We start from the raw sequence: 16,995 nt of genomic DNA, 5'->3' as shown, positions 1-16,995 counted from the left end.
GCAGGAAGATATATATATATATATATATATATATATATATATATATATATATATAATCTTCACAGAGGCAGAAATCACAGATCATAGAGCTAGCACAGATTCACTCTTACAGAGTTTATACATTCAATAAAGGGCACTGGAAGGAAAGAGTTACATTTTAAAAGATCAAATGAATTATTCACAATTTTGGGTCAATTAGAATAGTGGTGTAAAAGCCAAGCGGGAAATTTTAATTTCTTTCGTAGAAATAAAGACACAAGAGGAGAGAGGGAAAGTCATTGGGTTTTGAAAGTATGATACTGAAAGATTTAGGGAACATGATGTACCTTAATTTGAGAATTTTAGCAGTGAAATAAAAAAGAAAAACATTTAGTGACAATAGAAAGATAAGATCAAGTTAAATTAACAAAAAGAGAAGAATTTAATGTTGTAGGAAGTGGGACTAATACTCCTTTGGATGAAAGACTGAGTTACTATAGAATATTCCAGAATATTAATATATACTATAAGTGAAAATTAGGTCTAGAAAGGAAATGTAGATATCTTCTCACCAAGTGTAGAAGGTTCAGGAGTTGCTGGACAAGTTCTGAGGTGAGAAGGAAGGAAGTGGCTTCAAATATATAGTAAGTATATGTGCTGAATATATTTTAGTGGAGATGGTCACATTACTTAGAAATTGGGAAGTAAAAATGAGTGAGGGTATTTTGTATGCTTGCAAGTATTTAAGAATACCTTAACTGAGTGTGGTGGCACACTTCTGTTATCACCAAGGCTTTGGAGGCTGAGGCAAGAGGAACACAAGTTCAAGACCAGTCTGGTTTTAAGACTGTCTCAAATAATTTTATTTTTTAAAAATAAAGTATTTTTCTTCAGAACTGCCATTTATTTATTAATTGGCATACTATTTGTATAGAATGAGTCAATGGTCACTCTTTAATTAGATGTTTCTAATATAAATACTTTTCATAGCTGAAGCTTATCCTTTTAAGCATTGAATATTAACATCTTTATCCTTTACTAAGTAGTGTGTCTGAATATAATTTAACTTTACCATCATTAGTTGGAGTTCTTGAGAATGTAATCATTTTACTTGGCTTTATGAGGTCCCAAACTATTAATAATTTGTCCTTGCATTAAAGTCTGCAGACAGTTGTGTTCTGTCAGTGATTTTTGTTCTACTGGTATTTTATTCTTTCTGTGGTCAACTTTTAGTTTTTCTTCTTTTCCCCATTTTTTTTTTATTCTAGCTCTTCTTTTACTCATTAAAGATCTGAGGAATTCTTGGGAAATCCACTGCCCTTGACTTATGGACCAAGTCAATGTGCTTAGGCTTGTCTCTTCTGGGAAACAATGCTCATGGTGTTACTCTGTGACTTGGGTTGTTTTATTTTTTAAGGTGTTGTTATTGTTTTGAGTTGTAAATTCATGGCTATATTTTAGATTATTGGAATTGCATGGCGTTTCAGAGCAGTTGCAATACTATAGTTAGCATTATTGGCTAAAATTAAAACTAGATAAAATACCTAGTAATAATGGATACTGGGTTCTTGTTTTTAAAAGTTTGTTTGCTTCATCTGATTGAATATGCTAAAGCTAAAGAGAAACATGAAGCTAAAAAAGAAAAAAAATGCTTGCACTTTTTAGGACTATATCTACTGAATCTAAAATTTTCAAAGGATTAAATTTCTCATCTAGCAAGAAAGCTTTTCCTACAGGAAAATATAGGCGACTCCTAAGAGTTTAATAAGAATCCCAGCCCTTTCTTTGGGTTGTCAAATATCCCACTAAAGCCTGCTATGTTTAGTCTTATTTTTGATATTCACATAAGGAAAATAAAAGCTTTATTCTGTGCAGCTACAAGTAATACTACAGATCTGCTTTAGTTTCATTCCTGGGGCAAGAATGTTGACATTTAAAATAGTAAAGGTTATGTAAGTTAAATGTGTGCAGCTTGAAAATAATCATGGCATTTTCTTAGATTAAATCATTATTCATTACTACATTTTCCTTCTGCTATTATGGTTATTCTTAAAAAAAAATAGCAAAGAAACTAAACCTTGGTGTCACTTTTGCCAGGAGCACATAGGCTTTGTTATAGAGAAGTGCAGAACCCCTGAGCCCCGAGTCTGTTAGGTTCACCTCTGGTCAGAAGATCTCTACAGTAGTTGGGACTGGAACTGTAAATTCCTTCCTGATTCTGCCAACTTTGGTAACTGGGTTCTTTGTGATTTATGTTTGACAAGAGTGCTGGTACCAATGTCAAACTCTACCATTTCCATCAGCCATGTAGAATTTGAAGAGGGCTTGCTTTTGTATATTTTTCCATTCTCCCCTCTTCTCTGAATTGCACTGATGATGTTACATCCAACGTATTCCTTTACTTAATAGTTCCTGGTAATTTCTTTAACAAGTTTGGAACATTAAGAAATTTTTGGTCCATGGTTCAAAAGAAAACATTTTGAAGGTTTTGTGTTTTTGTTTTTTAGCTTTAAACGTTGCATGGATCAGCACTATTCCATATAGAATCCCTTCTATGAAATAGTCATTATTTTACCAGGTTGTTCATTGAAACCAGAACAGAAATGTTTATGTTGTGGTACATAGAAGTACTACTGATTTTGACAAGCAAATGTACTACGTGGACATTATAAAAATTTTTAAATCCAATATTACTGTATATAATACAGTGTGAAGAATTTTAAAATAACCATGAATTAGTAAAAATCATTTACATTTTTATCTTCCATTTTCATTGTAACTTTTATTTTTTTAAAGTCCGCAGATGCACTTTTGGTGGCAATCGACTCTGAAGTAGTGGGAGCTGTTGATATACTACTTAATCATCGACCAAAACGATCATCAAGACCAACTATAGTAGTCAGTACTCTTAATATTTATTAATTTGGATTTTTAAGCCAAAGTGGATCTCCTGCCCCATTGCCATCTTTTCTCCTCCCTCCCCAGTTTATTTTGTTTTTAAAAATACTGATATTTTTACTTTGTAAAATATTACTTTGAAGTAGAGAAAATAATAATTTTGCTTTATGGAAGCCTTTTTAAAATTAACTAATATTTCCATATTTTGTCAGTGTGAACCAGTATTTTTGATATGGGGTACTCTTCAGGTAATGATGAAATACAGATTAGTTTCTAGGTAGATTTAAGAAATGCAAGTGATGAAACCATAAAAAACAGAAGACATGTATATAAGTATGTATCTGGTTGGTGTGGAAAAACTGTTTTAGCTTAAAAGCTGTGAGCAAGAATTGCAGTGGCACACATTCTGATTGTTAGAGAAGTTATGTCTCCGTTTCAGACATCGGACTAGTGCAGAGCTATGGATACCTGGGAAACAGGCTTCCTCTAAGTATCTCTTATTAATAGTAGAGCCGGGCCTGGTGACACACACCTTTAATGACAGCACTTGGGAGGCCGAATCTGGAGAATCTGTGTGATTGAGGCCAAGCTGGTTAACATGGCAAGTTTCCAGGCCAGATAGAGCTACACAGTAAAACCCTGTCTCAATAAGTAAATAAATAAGTAAATATTATTATTTTTAGTAGTAGTAGTAGCAGTAATAGAAAAAATGATGGAAAGCACCAAAATCTATTAGAAAAGAATATTTAGAAATTTTCAGAACATAAAACATAGTATTTTAAGTCTTAATTGCTAAGCAAGTAAGATACTGAATTTTGCTTATTAATGACCAAATTAAGAAAAAAAATGGCCACAACTGTGTACTATTGCAGAACAGGGTGTTTTGGAAAATACTTTGGCAAGGTCTATCATAAACAAGAAAGATACTTGAGTTCTTCAGACTAGTGATTTCTCCTCTAGAAATCTGAGAAGAAAATGGGCAAATCATTGACTTATATTTTATGTGTAGCAGTTTGAAACACTGTTTCACATATCTGAAATGTCCAAAAAGTATGTTAGTGGTAGAGCATGTACCTAACATGCCCTCAATTACATCCCTAGTTTAAGAGGAAAAAAAATGATAAGGAAAAACATTCTACAGGAAATATAAAAAATTGTGTATATAAACCTTGGAATATAAGGGAGTAATTCAAATGACCTTGAAATTTTTTGAAGCAGGCTTTAATGTATCCCAAACTGCCAAGGACTTCCTATATAATTAAGGATGACCTCAAACTCTTGAGCCTCCTATCCCTACCACTAAAGTGCTGGGATTATAGCTGTGAGCCATACCCAGCTAAAGATAATATTCTTAAATTAAGTTTCAGGAATAAAAACGTATTAAATGATATAAATGAGCATACTTAACCATACATACAATTGACTGAAGGTTAAAAGAATACATAGAAAAGGGACTGGAGAGATGGCTCAGTGGTTTAGACCACTTGCTCTTATTACAGAGGACTTGGGTTCTGTTCCCAGAACCCACATGGTATCTACTCACAAGCATCTACAATTCCAATTCTAGGGGATCCATCACCCTCATCTGTCCTCTGGGCATGGCATGGACATTGTGTCCAGACATATATGTGGGTGAAATACTCATATACATTAAATAAATAAATGTTTTTAAAATCCTTAAAAATACACACAGAAAAGAGATATATAAATATAACCAAATGTTACTTTATAGTAGGCATTTCTTATGATTGACCTAATTGAGGTTTTTTAAAAAGTATTTTATTGGTTTTCTCAGTAGGAAGATTTACTGATAATGTTATTTTAAAATGAGTTATTTTTGTACATTGAATTTTAAAAGTTTTATTTAAAACACTTATTATTGTTGAGGGTAAAGTAAAACAATTGGTTAATCAGTTTAAATAACTGCAGGAATTATCAGCTGACTGTAATCAGAATAAAATATTTTTTAAAAAACTAAACTAATTTAAACAAACCTATGATTTGGGGGGCTGATGTTATAGATAGTGTAAAGTGTTTGTCTACTATGTAGTCTTTAGCAACCCACAGACACACATACACACACACACACACACACACACACACACACACACACACACACACACACACACACACAATTTAAAAACTAGCAACAATAACAAAAACCTGTGACTCTCCTAGACTACTGGTTAGTTCAGATGGTGAGAAGAAACCAGTAAATACAGTAAAAAGGTCTAAGAAGAGTTCCTTTCACTAAAGAACCAAAGATAATAGAATCCCACTCATTTTCTACCATTTATCCTGCAGTTACTACTATATTTTTATACTTCTGTTCCACCTTCTAGCCTTTGAACACATTTCCTTTCTTTGGAGCAAGGTGGAGTGCTATGTGCCATCAGAACAGTGGCAAGTATCTCATCACCATTGTCATCAGCAGTTGAAATCCTCGGCAGTCCCCAGCTAGTCAGTGAAGAAAACCCTTTCTGCTCTGTCTCTGACAAATGAAGGTTATTTATTCAGTCTTTATTTGAATACTCAACAACCGCTGTAAAATCACCTAGACAGACACAATGAAATATTTGGATATATTTTCTTTTACTATTTCGGTGAATTCATTCTATAGCCTTTGCTTTGAATTGTCTTTTCACTATTAACTTTAAAATGTGGGCTATTCATTTGAAAATGTGCAGATTATACTACCAACAGTGAAATTATAAACTTTAATCTTGCACTATCTAGTACTGGTTTTCCAGCTGTGAATGCTTCATAGGAAACACAGGGTCACTTTTCAGTTAGGACTTTAAGCCTGGGAGTAAATATAATTCTTTTCAACCAATAATACAATGGGAGAAAAGTACCAATTTTAGGTTTTTATGTAACTGTTACATAAATTCATGAATATGAAATCTCCAATAAATAGTTGAAAAGTACATGAACAAACTTCATAAAAGAAGAAAATCATATTGGAAAATATCAAAACTTACCAGTATTTAACAGAAAGTAAATTAAAATTTCATTGTTTTCACTCATATTAAGAGAGACAGTGTCCTTTGTTGTGGTTAAAACTTCAGTTTGAAATGGATACATGCCCATATTATCGAGAATATAAACCATTGAAAAGACATTGACATTATGTGTGAAGAACTTCACATTTTTTCCTGGCCTTTTGACCTGTACTACTTCTAGGGGAGGTTCAACGCTAATGAGGCAGTCCTAAATTTGTTAAAACTATTTTCATAGTGGTTTGCTTTAATGTCATTTACATTGCTGAGTATCTTGAACACAGACTCTGTGCATTTCCTTAAATTGCATGCAAAGTTCTGTGCATGATTTTGTCCCTTGAAGATCCTGGGCTCTAGAGTAATGAGATTTTTTTTCTTTTTTGATTTTTGAAGTATTAAGAATTGTTGCTTTTATCAAGAACTGTTGTTTTTATCACTGGTGCTTAGCACACTAGGATTTATACAAAATGTGTCCTTCAAACGGGGTGAAGTAAAGAAAGGACTAGAAATAAATACTGTACTGTAAATGTTATTTGAGTAGAAGGAATATGGGTATTTTTATTCTTCTTTCTGCTTTTCTGTATTTTTCAGATATTTTATATTGAGTGTACACTACTTTTACAATGTTAATAAAAGTTACCAAAATGTGAACTTGATGAGCTTACCCTGGAATCAAACAGCTCTCAGGGAAACCTCTGCAAAAAAGTGAGAAGCATTGGAAAGAATATGCAATAGTTATAAAATAGCCAACCTTTTTATTTAACCCTGATTCTTAAATTACTAATGTTTTTGGTTTTTGTTTCTTTTTCTCATTTCATAACATTGTAGGCCTGAGGGTCCTTGTGATGGGAGGAGCTCAGGGTCCTGAGTAACACAGACCTGGATATGATTGGCACCTGTGCTGATTATGGTTCAGGAACATTAACTTCTCTGAGCCTCAGTTTCTTCATGGTTACTAATTATACCCAGCCTCATAGTTCACTGTGGGGATTACATGGGATGATAAATGACTAACAATACCATTAAATATTAACTGTGATTGTAGTGATCTTGCCATTTTGTTACAGGTTGTACAATAGGCAGGGATTGAACTGTATAAAGAAGAAGTTTCATTGCTATCTGTAGGACAAGGCTGGCCACAGAGGGAGAAATTTTAGTTTTTCTCATACATTTATACTACAGCTGTTTTAACATTTCTATTTTTTCATTTTATTCTTTTCCTAAAATTCTTGTTCTCTCTCCTTATCATGCATGTTTCTATTAATTTTTTTAAAAAAATTAATACTTTTTCTTAAGGTATTTCTCTAGATACCCTTGCATCTTTATTAGGAAATGTGTGTAGTTTTAGAATGTTGCCTATCAAAGATTCTATCTGTTATGTTATATGGCATTTGTTAATTAGAATTGAAATTTTAAAGTTTCAAAAAATGAGCCAAAGTAAAATTTATTATTCTTAAAATAATTCTATGCTTCCTTATAGATACTATTTTATTCTATCCTTTAGATAAGTATATTTTTAAAGTCACAGATAATAACCTTTGGACACTTATATGAATATTTTTCAGAAACTTATGGAACGAATTCAGAATCCTGAATATTCAACAACAATGGATGTTGCACCTGTCATTTTAGCTGCTCATCGTAACAACTATGAAATTCTTACCATGCTTTTAAAGCAGGATGTGTCTTTGCCCAAGCCCCATGCAGTTGGCTGTGAATGCACGCTGTGTTCTGCAAAAAACAAAAAGGATAGCCTCAGACATTCCAGGTTAGAAAATTGGGATTTTGAAAAATGGAAGAGTGATGTACCAAGGCACGTGTCAATGATGCTTAACCTAAAAAAAAAAAAAAATTGTTCTTTCAGTGCAACTTCTGAGAAATATGCCTTAGGAAAGCTGGATTTCTAGCTCTTTTGCTTTTGAGGTTTATTCTGAAGTTCTCAGAAATGTTTACCAAATGCTAAATAGGAAAATCCTTCAAGTTGCAAATGAAGTTTATCTTATACTCTTTCTGCTAAGACTTTCTAGAAGCCTAGCTTATTAGTTCAAGAGTAGTTTCAGGTAGCAGAAATAGAAGGGCACCTCTTGCTACCTTATAAAGAAAACAAAACTACCATCATTATTGCCACCACCATCATGATGTTGGCCATCGTCATGTTAGCTTTTTGAGATAGAGTCTTGCTGTGTAGCACTGGCTACACCTTGTAGACTTTAAAGCTGACCTTCAAGTAGTGATCTTTCTGCCTCTCTGCTTCTTGAGTAATTGGATTGTAGGTGTGCACCACAATTCCTGGTAGAAGACAACTTTAAAACATTTACTTAAATACTTTTAATTTATGTGTATGAGTGTTTTGCATGCATGTGTGTCTGTATACCATGTGTTTGCGGTGAAGGTCAGATCTTCTGGAACTAGAGTTATAGATACGTGTATAGGGAGTAGAGGAAGCCCCGAGTGAGTAAAGTACTGAGTGAATGTGTATTGTTGACATGAGGATAGCCATGTTGAGGACTCAGCCTCTCCAGGGTGGTTAAACCCTTACCCAGGGAAGACTCAAGAGGGGTGGTAAATATCTCATCAAGTGCCCAGGTATGAGTGTTTTTGAAAGATTTATGACACAGTTTATGAGTGTGCAAAGACTAGCAACTTCACCTTCCTCCTCTTAGATGTTTGTAGCCTGAGACAGCTGCCTACAGAGATCTCCTACTGAGAATAGTTAAGCCTTCCCTCTGTGCTATACATATTAAATGTGCTGCGAGGTTCCAGAGAGCAAAACCCCACCTGACCCCAGCTTTACTGTATATGTGTGTGTCTCTCTGTGTGTGTAGTTTGGCCTTTCTTCATTCCCTTCCCACACTTAGTATTCCAGGACCCAAGCTTCACAGGTCGTGTTATACTTGTTTTCCATCATGTGGATGCTGGGAACTGAACCCAGGTCCTATGCATAGCAACAAGTGCTCTTAACCCCTGAACCATCTTTCTAGCCCACAAAACTTAATTTCTCACTAAATATTTGAACTCCTTATGTCTCTTATTTTCCCTCTTAGACCATATTTATTTTACTTCTTTACTATTTATCATCTCTTTCCATCTCCCCAGTTGAAATGTTAAGATCAAGAAAGTACCTGCTTTCTATAGATTGAACAAGAGAACCCCATGGGCAGTTTTATTACAAATGTGGTTGTCACCTGGTTGAGAAGTCAGTTTTTCAGAATAAGCCTTTTCTGTGCTTTACGTATGGTTTTGATTCTCATTGTAACAGTGTTGAGATATGACAATATTAGAGATCTATAACTTCATTTCCTAGAATGCTGAGGCAGGAGGATCATAAATTTGAGGCCAGCAGAGAATATTTAGAAAGTAAAATTACTCTGTCTGGGGTATTATTATACATAGTATCCAAAGCTACTATGTAACGAGGCAAGTTGGTAAGCAGCCTCTTTGGTCATTGATTTTCTTGTCTGCAAAATAGAGCTGTTAAGTATTTTAGAAATATTTAGGTAATAAATACTAATTACAAAAAAACTGTGATGTTCAGTTTTTGTTGAATTACAGAACTTTCACACTTGCAAAGTAGAAAAGTTTAAAAATAGGTGTAAGATAAACCTTACAAGCTGAGGAACATCAGTGTAGTGTTTGCTGCTCTTGATGGTTTCAGGCATCAACATGGGTAAGAAAGGATAGTTCATTTTTTTCTTACTATATGGCCTGTCTACTCATTCTCTTGACCCATGGATTATTTTCAGATGTGTTGTGTTTTATGTACATTTATGCAAAGGATTCCCAGATTTCTTTCTACTGGTAACTTCTCCCTTAATTCTGAGGGATTGGAGAGTATAATTCATTTCTAATGAAGTATAAAGTAACAAACTAAGTTTCATCCTTTTAAAATGTAAAATTCTGATCTTAGAATATGTGGTAGTTTTGGGGGAAAAAAGGCCCCCAAAGAAAGTGGCACTATTAGAAGGTGTGGCCTTGTTGGAGTAGGTATGGTCTTGTTGGAGCAAGTGTGTCACTGTGGAGGTGGGCTTTGAGGTCTCATATATGCTCAAGATGCCACCCATTGTCTGAGGCCACTTCCTGTTGTCTGCATGTCAAGATGTAGGACTCTTAGCTATTTCTCCAGTACCATGTCTGCCTGCACATCACAGTGTCTTACCACGGTGATAGTGGACTGAACCTCTGAAATTGTAAGCCACCCCATTAAATTCTTTCTTTCATAAGAGTTGCTGTAGTTATGGTGTCTCTTCACAGCAATACAAACCTAAGACAGGATATTTATAAAGTTTATCATTGATCACTTTAACTTTAGAGTTTAACCATTTCATACTAAAACACCATGCTGTTTGCAATTCTCCCAGTGCGTACAAACAACAGTCTAATTTTTGTGTCCATGTTGGCACTCTTTTGCAAACCTTGTCTAAGTGGAATTATTTGGTGGCTTATAGATCCTGCACATGATCCTGCATTAGCTAACTTCTTCATACTTCTCTAGGTCTTTCCTTTTTCCAAACTTAAGTGTTACCAACATGTGTGATTGTCTAGTCAGCTAGAGATTTGTGGGAACACTAATAATCCATCTGCAGCTTTCTCATTTCCGGAGCATCTCTTGATGTTTCTGGTTGGTTCTCTGCTGGCCTCATCTTGACTTGCCGTCTAAGTCTTGAGGGGCTGGTTTTCCATTGGTCATTTTGTTCAGTCCACTATTTGGTTATTCTAGCCCAAAGTTACAGGTTTACCAGCTTGAACCTGAAAAAAACTACAGCTCTTTTTTGAACAGGGAATAGGAAGGATTGAGGCAGATCTCAGCTATAGCTTATAAACTCAGTGGGAGGGTCATGAAACTTGTCAACAGTAAATGGTTTGTGAATGTGAAATGGCTAAAAATTAATTCAAAACCAAACAGCAAATTTGCAGTGTTTCTGGCGTCGTTTGCCTACATTGTGTTGTACACTGTTACTGAAGCTCCACTTGTGCCTGCATGCCATCTGTAATGGTCTGATAAAATTAATCAATGTAGATATATTGATGAAAGCACAAAGATAAGTTATCTACACATATTTGGTAGTTATAGTGCAGGCAGTTGTCTCTTCAGAAATATGTGAGATACAGACAACCAGATAATGCCTGTAATCTGAGCTACTTGAAAGGTTGAGGCAGAAGGACTGTGAGGTATTGAAAAAAAATATAGGTCATGCAGACAATTGGATGTTTTTTTTTTTTAAGGTGGTATCTTGCTATGTTACCCAAGCTAATCTTGAGTTAAAGCGATCCTCCTGCCTCAGCCTCCTGAATATCCATGAATACAGATTAATTTTTCTTGTAACACATTAAGACTATAAGTTAAAGAGTGTATCAGTAAATTTAGAATTCTATCCAGAAAAAAAATGATTAAAAATAAAGTAAAAAGTTAAACAACCAACTGAAAAAGGTATTTGAGTCATCACTTTTGTCTAGAGAATAACCAACAGAAAAATGGGTCAGAGAATATGAATGGGCATTTTACAGAAGCATAAGTGTATGTCAGGCATGGAAGGATGGCCAAAGATCACAGCAGCCTAACATCCCCTTTACTGTTAAGTTGGCCAAGCTTAAGATGATCACGCCTAATCCAGTGGATGTGATGGAGGCATGTGTGGACACTTCACTTTCCTTATCTTATGGCTTTCAATAATCTTCCAGAATATACAGCATGCATGCTATTTTTGCCCCGTAGTTTGAGTTGTGTATAAGATGTGAAGATTAAAGAGTGGCTGTTGTTTCATTTTTAGAGTAGAAGTAAATTAGGAACAACTTAAATGTTCATTAATGGAGTTCCAGTGGACAGCCATCAAATTGTCCAGTTGTAGGAAAGAATGAGATGCAATAAAATATGGTGACTGTAGAGGGGGGTTGTGGCATTCCAGGTTTCTAGATTGTCTACTCCTTAAAATAGCAACTGTGCATTAAATTTACATGTGAAAGAAACATGTATTGTAGCTCCCAAATTTGTGAACTAAGAATTATGTTTAAATGTTTATAAATAAAGAATTCTGATGAATTTTTGTTTGTTTCCTATTTTGGTATTGCAATAGGAATATTTATTAAATTGCAGAGAGTAAAAGGGATTCTTTCGATTAGGAAATTATACATAACTGAATAATCTCACTCATAACTATTCGACAAATCTTTCAAAATTGTAACCTGGCTTAATGAGGCATATGTTAAATATACTTAAAATGCTAAAGAAGTTTAATCTCTGGGAGAGGAAAAACTCAATAATCATTCAGTCCATATTGTATTATTTGCTAGTACATTTCCTTTAAAATTATGCAGGTTCAGAAATAGAACTATTTACTTTAACTATATTACAAACAATTTTATATCATTTGTCTTTTTAAATGATATATAAGAAAGATCATAAGGTATCTATCATTTCAATTAACTTAATATGATTGTATAAACTATAAATAAAAATGGAAGTAAGAAAGGAGAAATGTATGTTTTAAATTAGACCACTAAGTTGTTTGTGTTCACATTTTTCTAGACTAACTGAAATGTTAGGTGATAGGAATTATAGACATAATATATTTCTCCTCCAAGTAAGATGTCCAGAAGTGAAAGAATATTCAGTTTAAACCTTGTGAATTTTTGTTTCCTCGAGGCATGGTGCTCTCCAGTCTTAATATAGTTATGCAACTGACAAATGCATTTAATAGGAAATCTTTATCTTAAGAGAAAAAAATAGTGTTCTTCTGTATGGTCATATATACAATTAGATTATGGGTTTTTTGTCCTTCCTTCCTTCCTTCCTTCCTTCCTTCCTTCCTTTCTTTCTTTCTTTTTTTCTTTCTTTCTGGAGAAGTTCCTACATTCACACTGTTATCTATATCACTCCCACACCTCCCTTTCCTCTCAGGCTCTTTCTGTGTTCTCCTTCTTAAACCCATGGTCTCTTAATTATTATTGTTACATATATACCATTTACTGAGTCCATTTAATTCTGCTTGTATGTACATGTGTTCAGCACTGACGATTTTGGATTGGACATCCAATACAGGAGCTACTCTTGAAGGAAACCAGTTCTTCTGTCTCTCAGCAGGCATTGAACACCTATAGCTTCTTATCTAGGAGTGGGCCCATATGGAATTGCCACTCTCTACATTGTTCATCAGCTTGTGTTGTCATTACGCTGGTTTTGTTCAGGTAACCATATTGTTGAGCTGGTGGTGATGCACATGTTTAATCCCAGCACTTGGGAGGCAGAGGCAGACAGATCCCAGTGAATTCTAAGCCACCCTGGTCTATAGAGCAAGTTCTAGGACAACCCAGGCTACGTACAAGAGAACCCTGTCTCAAAACAAAAAACAAAAAATGTATTATTGAGGTATCATGGATGCATTTTTCATGCCTAAAGGATAGTCTGTGGCAATGGGGTTTGGGCCTCTGACTCTTACAGTCTTTCTGCCCACCTCTTTTGTGTTTTCCCCCCAAATCTGAGTTGTAGTGATTGCCTGAAGTTGTATAAAATGAGGTTGAGCACCCAACAGCCCCTGGTCTGCATTTTAATGAGTTGTGGGTTTATGAAAGAGTCTTGTCCTTTGGAAAAATAAGCTTCTCTAATGACAGAAGATGCACTCACCTGTGGATATGAAGACAACTATTTAGAAATTATATTGGTTTAGGAAAATGGCAACAGTAGTTCTCTCTGGTCTATGACCCCTCCAGGGATGATATCTCTTGCTATGTATTCTAGGTTGGCCTGAAACCTACTTTGTAACCTTCAAACTCCCAATCCTGTCTCAGCTACCTGAGAGCTGAAATTGCAGCTATACCCAAGCAACCAAAATTTTGAATGTTTGAAAAGAGACAGTAACTTAAAGCAGTGGTCAACATTTTCTAATATTCGTTCCTTAAAATATTTAAGTTTTAGGTGTTTCTCCTTATGGAAATTATCTTGAAATAAGCATATTTATATTTGCATTTTAATGTTTTATACTTATACATTTGTAAACATTGTATATTAAGACTAACAAGGGTAAATTTTTTACATTATGTAATCAAATTTTACCACAGGTTTCGTCTTGATATCTATAGATGTCTGGCCAGTCCAGCTCTAATAATGTTAACAGAGGAGGATCCAATCCTGAGAGCATTTGAACTTAGTGCTGACTTAAAGGAACTCAGCCTCGTTGAAGTGGAATTCAGGTAGGAAAGAATGGATGTTGTTATGTCTTTTGTTGTAAAATCATCTGCTTCAATCTGTTCATAGACTGAATGATAATTTGCACTTACTTACACTTAATCTAAGATAACTAATGTTGTTACCATTTGGAATCTTCTTTCTCTGTCAAAGGAACATATCTTGGTGCTGTTTAGTTGACTCCTCCTCTGTCATTTGCTGTTTTGTAACCACTTAATCCCCCAGGAAACCTTGAAATCATCCTTATGGAGAGTGTCTCTAGTGCCCTCTCACCAACTCTCATTTGCAAAGTGCCGACAGGAACAGTACATGAATCAATACATGACTTTCTGGTCATGGTTGCCTGTGACCCCATCTTGTGTGGCTCTGCTCCATCTTGAAAAGTTGACAAAGTTCATTCCCACTTATGGAGCAGGATCAGAAACTCAATTTTCTTTAGCCTTAATGAAAGCATACATAGTGTGTTCCTGAAAGTTCTGAGTCCAGAGACTTACGAAAGACTACATGTAAGTTTTCAGGGTTAGATGTACAATTCTTCAAATAATTACATTAAAAAATATGATATCTATATACTTTGAACTCATAAAACATAGTTAAAAACAATTTTATTAGCACATGAGGCTATGAATAAATCCTATTAAATGTGAAGAATTTCTTATAACCTTATTTTTGTTTCCATATAAAATGGAATTTATCTAATTTATTCCAAAAAAAGATTTGAACAACTGCTATGATTATATTATAATCATGAACTACTAAAGTTAGATTTGAATGTTATCCTAGAATTCATTTATTTCAACCTGGTGTTTAATAGACAGAAAAGTCTACAAAAGCTAAAGGTTTTTGCTGATGTCAAAACATGTTAGCAGCAGTTAAAACCTAAAGAAGCAAAGTTATAGCTAGGCATGATGACACTGCAGTGCCACCATTTGTAAGGAGGAAGCAGGAGGTTTGAAGCCACCCCACTGGGCCACATAACAAACCTTGTCCCCCCCAAAACAGAGACACTGGTAGGGTGTGGTAACACATGTCTTTAATCCCAGCCCATGGGAGGCAGATCTCACTCTTGTAAGTTCTGAGGCCAGCCTGGTGTACCTGGTGATTCTGCAGCCAAGGATACACAGTGAGTCCCTGTCTTTAAGAACAAAAAGAAATGGTACAAAATCCCTATAAAGTTACATTTAGGGAACAAGATCTTTGCTCGTCTCTAACTGTAGCTCTGTCTAAACTGTACAGCCACTTAATTATCTTCCCGTAATCTGTTAGAGATTAAACAGTTCAGAAAATTGTATACTTTGCTCTAGAGGTCTATTAAATATTTATTTAAAGAAGAGATATCTTTGTAATAATACTTCTGATGCATGGTTTCATCTATAGTTATATTCTTTAAAGGCATGTAATAAATACTTCATTTGTTAACTGTTAAACAACATTGTTCTCAGGTTATGTAGTAATGCAAAGAATGAGAAAAATATTTGAGGGTTTTTGTTTTTGTTTTTGTTTTTTTGTTTGTTTGTTTGTTTTTGAGACAGGATTTCTCTGTGGCTTTGGAGGCTGTCCTGGAACTAGCTCTTGTAGACCAGGCTGGTCTCAAACTCACAGAGATCCACCTACCTCTGCCTCCCAAGTGCTGGGATTAAAGGTGTGTGTCACCACCTACTGGCAAGCAAATGTATATTGTAGATTATTGAAATTGCTATAGGTAAAACCATTTAATAATATCAAAAATACTGTTTTTTGTTGTTTATACAAATAATGTCAAGGGAACAAGATCTTTGCTCATCTCTAACTGTAGCTCTGTCTAAACTGTACAGCCACTTAATTATCTTACAGCTAATTAATTGTCTTACAGAGAATGAGAAAAGTGAATTAAGTGAAAAACTGACTAACAAGTTTTATAAGTGTTTCTCAGAGTATCAATATATTATGTATACTGTGTTCATCTGAAATCATCAATATGAGCACAGGAAGCATATATCTCCACAGGTGTGGAGACTTTCTGCTTTGGTAAGCTCCTGTGATTGCCAGAAGATCAGATCTTATGTAGCCCTGTCAGAATTTAAATGTTACTGAGTAATTTCTAGTGATGTAATCTCCTTGGGCAGTGGGAATGGCATTCCTAATAGCAGACAGTGGGAGTGGCATTCCTAATAGTAGACTATGCATTTTATAGGAATGATTATGAAGAGCTAGCCCGTCAGTGCAAAATGTTTGCTAAAGATTTGCTTGCACAAGCCCGGAATTCACGTGAACTGGAAGTTATCCTAAACCATACATCTAGTGATGAGCCTCTTGACAAACGGGGACTATTGGAAGAAAGAATGAATTTAAGTCGTCTAAAACTTGCTATCAAATATAACCAGAAGGAGGTATGAAGCTTTCTGTGATATATTTAAGTTATTTTCTTTACCTTTATTTTATTTATTATTTGGTTCTCAAATAAAATTTTAAAAGTAAGTGTATAGACACATGTTCATAGCTCAGCAGTGTATATGCAGCTTAAATGGAAGGACATGTTAGTGTCTGGAAGTAGAAGCAGGGTTGTCACTCAGCTCTCTGGTGTCTGAACATCAGCCAGGACTGTGAATAGCATTGTCTCAGTAGTCTGGGTGCTGAGATGGGTGAGTCCACAGAAAGTGGAGCTCCCAAGAACTCAAAACTGGAACTTGGGGGGGGGGGCACAGTAATCACAGTGGGCAGTGAGGCCATGGGCCAAGACGCAGCTAAGGGCTGACTGGAGTGTTTTCATGTCTGCGTTTCTTGGGCTTTTCACAACTTGTTGACTTTGGGGTAGTGGACCTTTTTACATGGCAATTTCTAATTCTAAAAGTTAGTCTTTATTGTGAAGAAGGTGAAAGAAGCATGACCTTGAAGGAGGCCTTTCAGAGGTCAAATTGTGTCCCTTCTGCTAGAATGTAGTCCCTTCTGCTGGCTATAGTA

The 16,995-nt window shown here is 35.1% G+C and overlaps 1 protein-coding gene across 5 annotated transcripts in view; it reads left to right on the top strand.

Moving 5' to 3' along the window:
* The window catches only part of Trpc1 (transient receptor potential cation channel subfamily C member 1), a 55,760-nt gene that overhangs the window by 13,571 nt on the left and 25,194 nt on the right, over positions 1 to 16,995 (top strand). For 2 of the 5 annotated variants that reach the window (XM_027410927.2, XM_027410929.2), the window contains 4 exons: positions 2,776 to 2,877; positions 7,442 to 7,644; positions 13,929 to 14,060; positions 16,229 to 16,424. In XM_027410927.2, coding sequence (XP_027266728.1) covers positions 2,776 to 2,877; positions 7,442 to 7,644; positions 13,929 to 14,060; positions 16,229 to 16,424 — 633 coding nt within the window. Of the gene's footprint in view, positions 1 to 2,775; positions 2,878 to 5,888; positions 6,582 to 7,441; positions 7,645 to 13,928; positions 14,061 to 16,228; positions 16,425 to 16,995 lie in introns of those variants that run through there. The other 3 variants (XM_027410928.2, XM_027410930.2, XM_035443871.1) reach the window with 2 other exon arrangements.

Source organism: Cricetulus griseus, chromosome 4 (genome assembly GCF_003668045.3).
Source record: "Cricetulus griseus strain 17A/GY chromosome 4, alternate assembly CriGri-PICRH-1.0, whole genome shotgun sequence".
Classification (NCBI taxonomy): Eukaryota; Metazoa; Chordata; class Mammalia; order Rodentia; family Cricetidae; genus Cricetulus; species Cricetulus griseus.
Note: the sequence above shows the minus strand (reverse complement) of the source record. Positions and strands in the feature narration are given on the sequence as shown.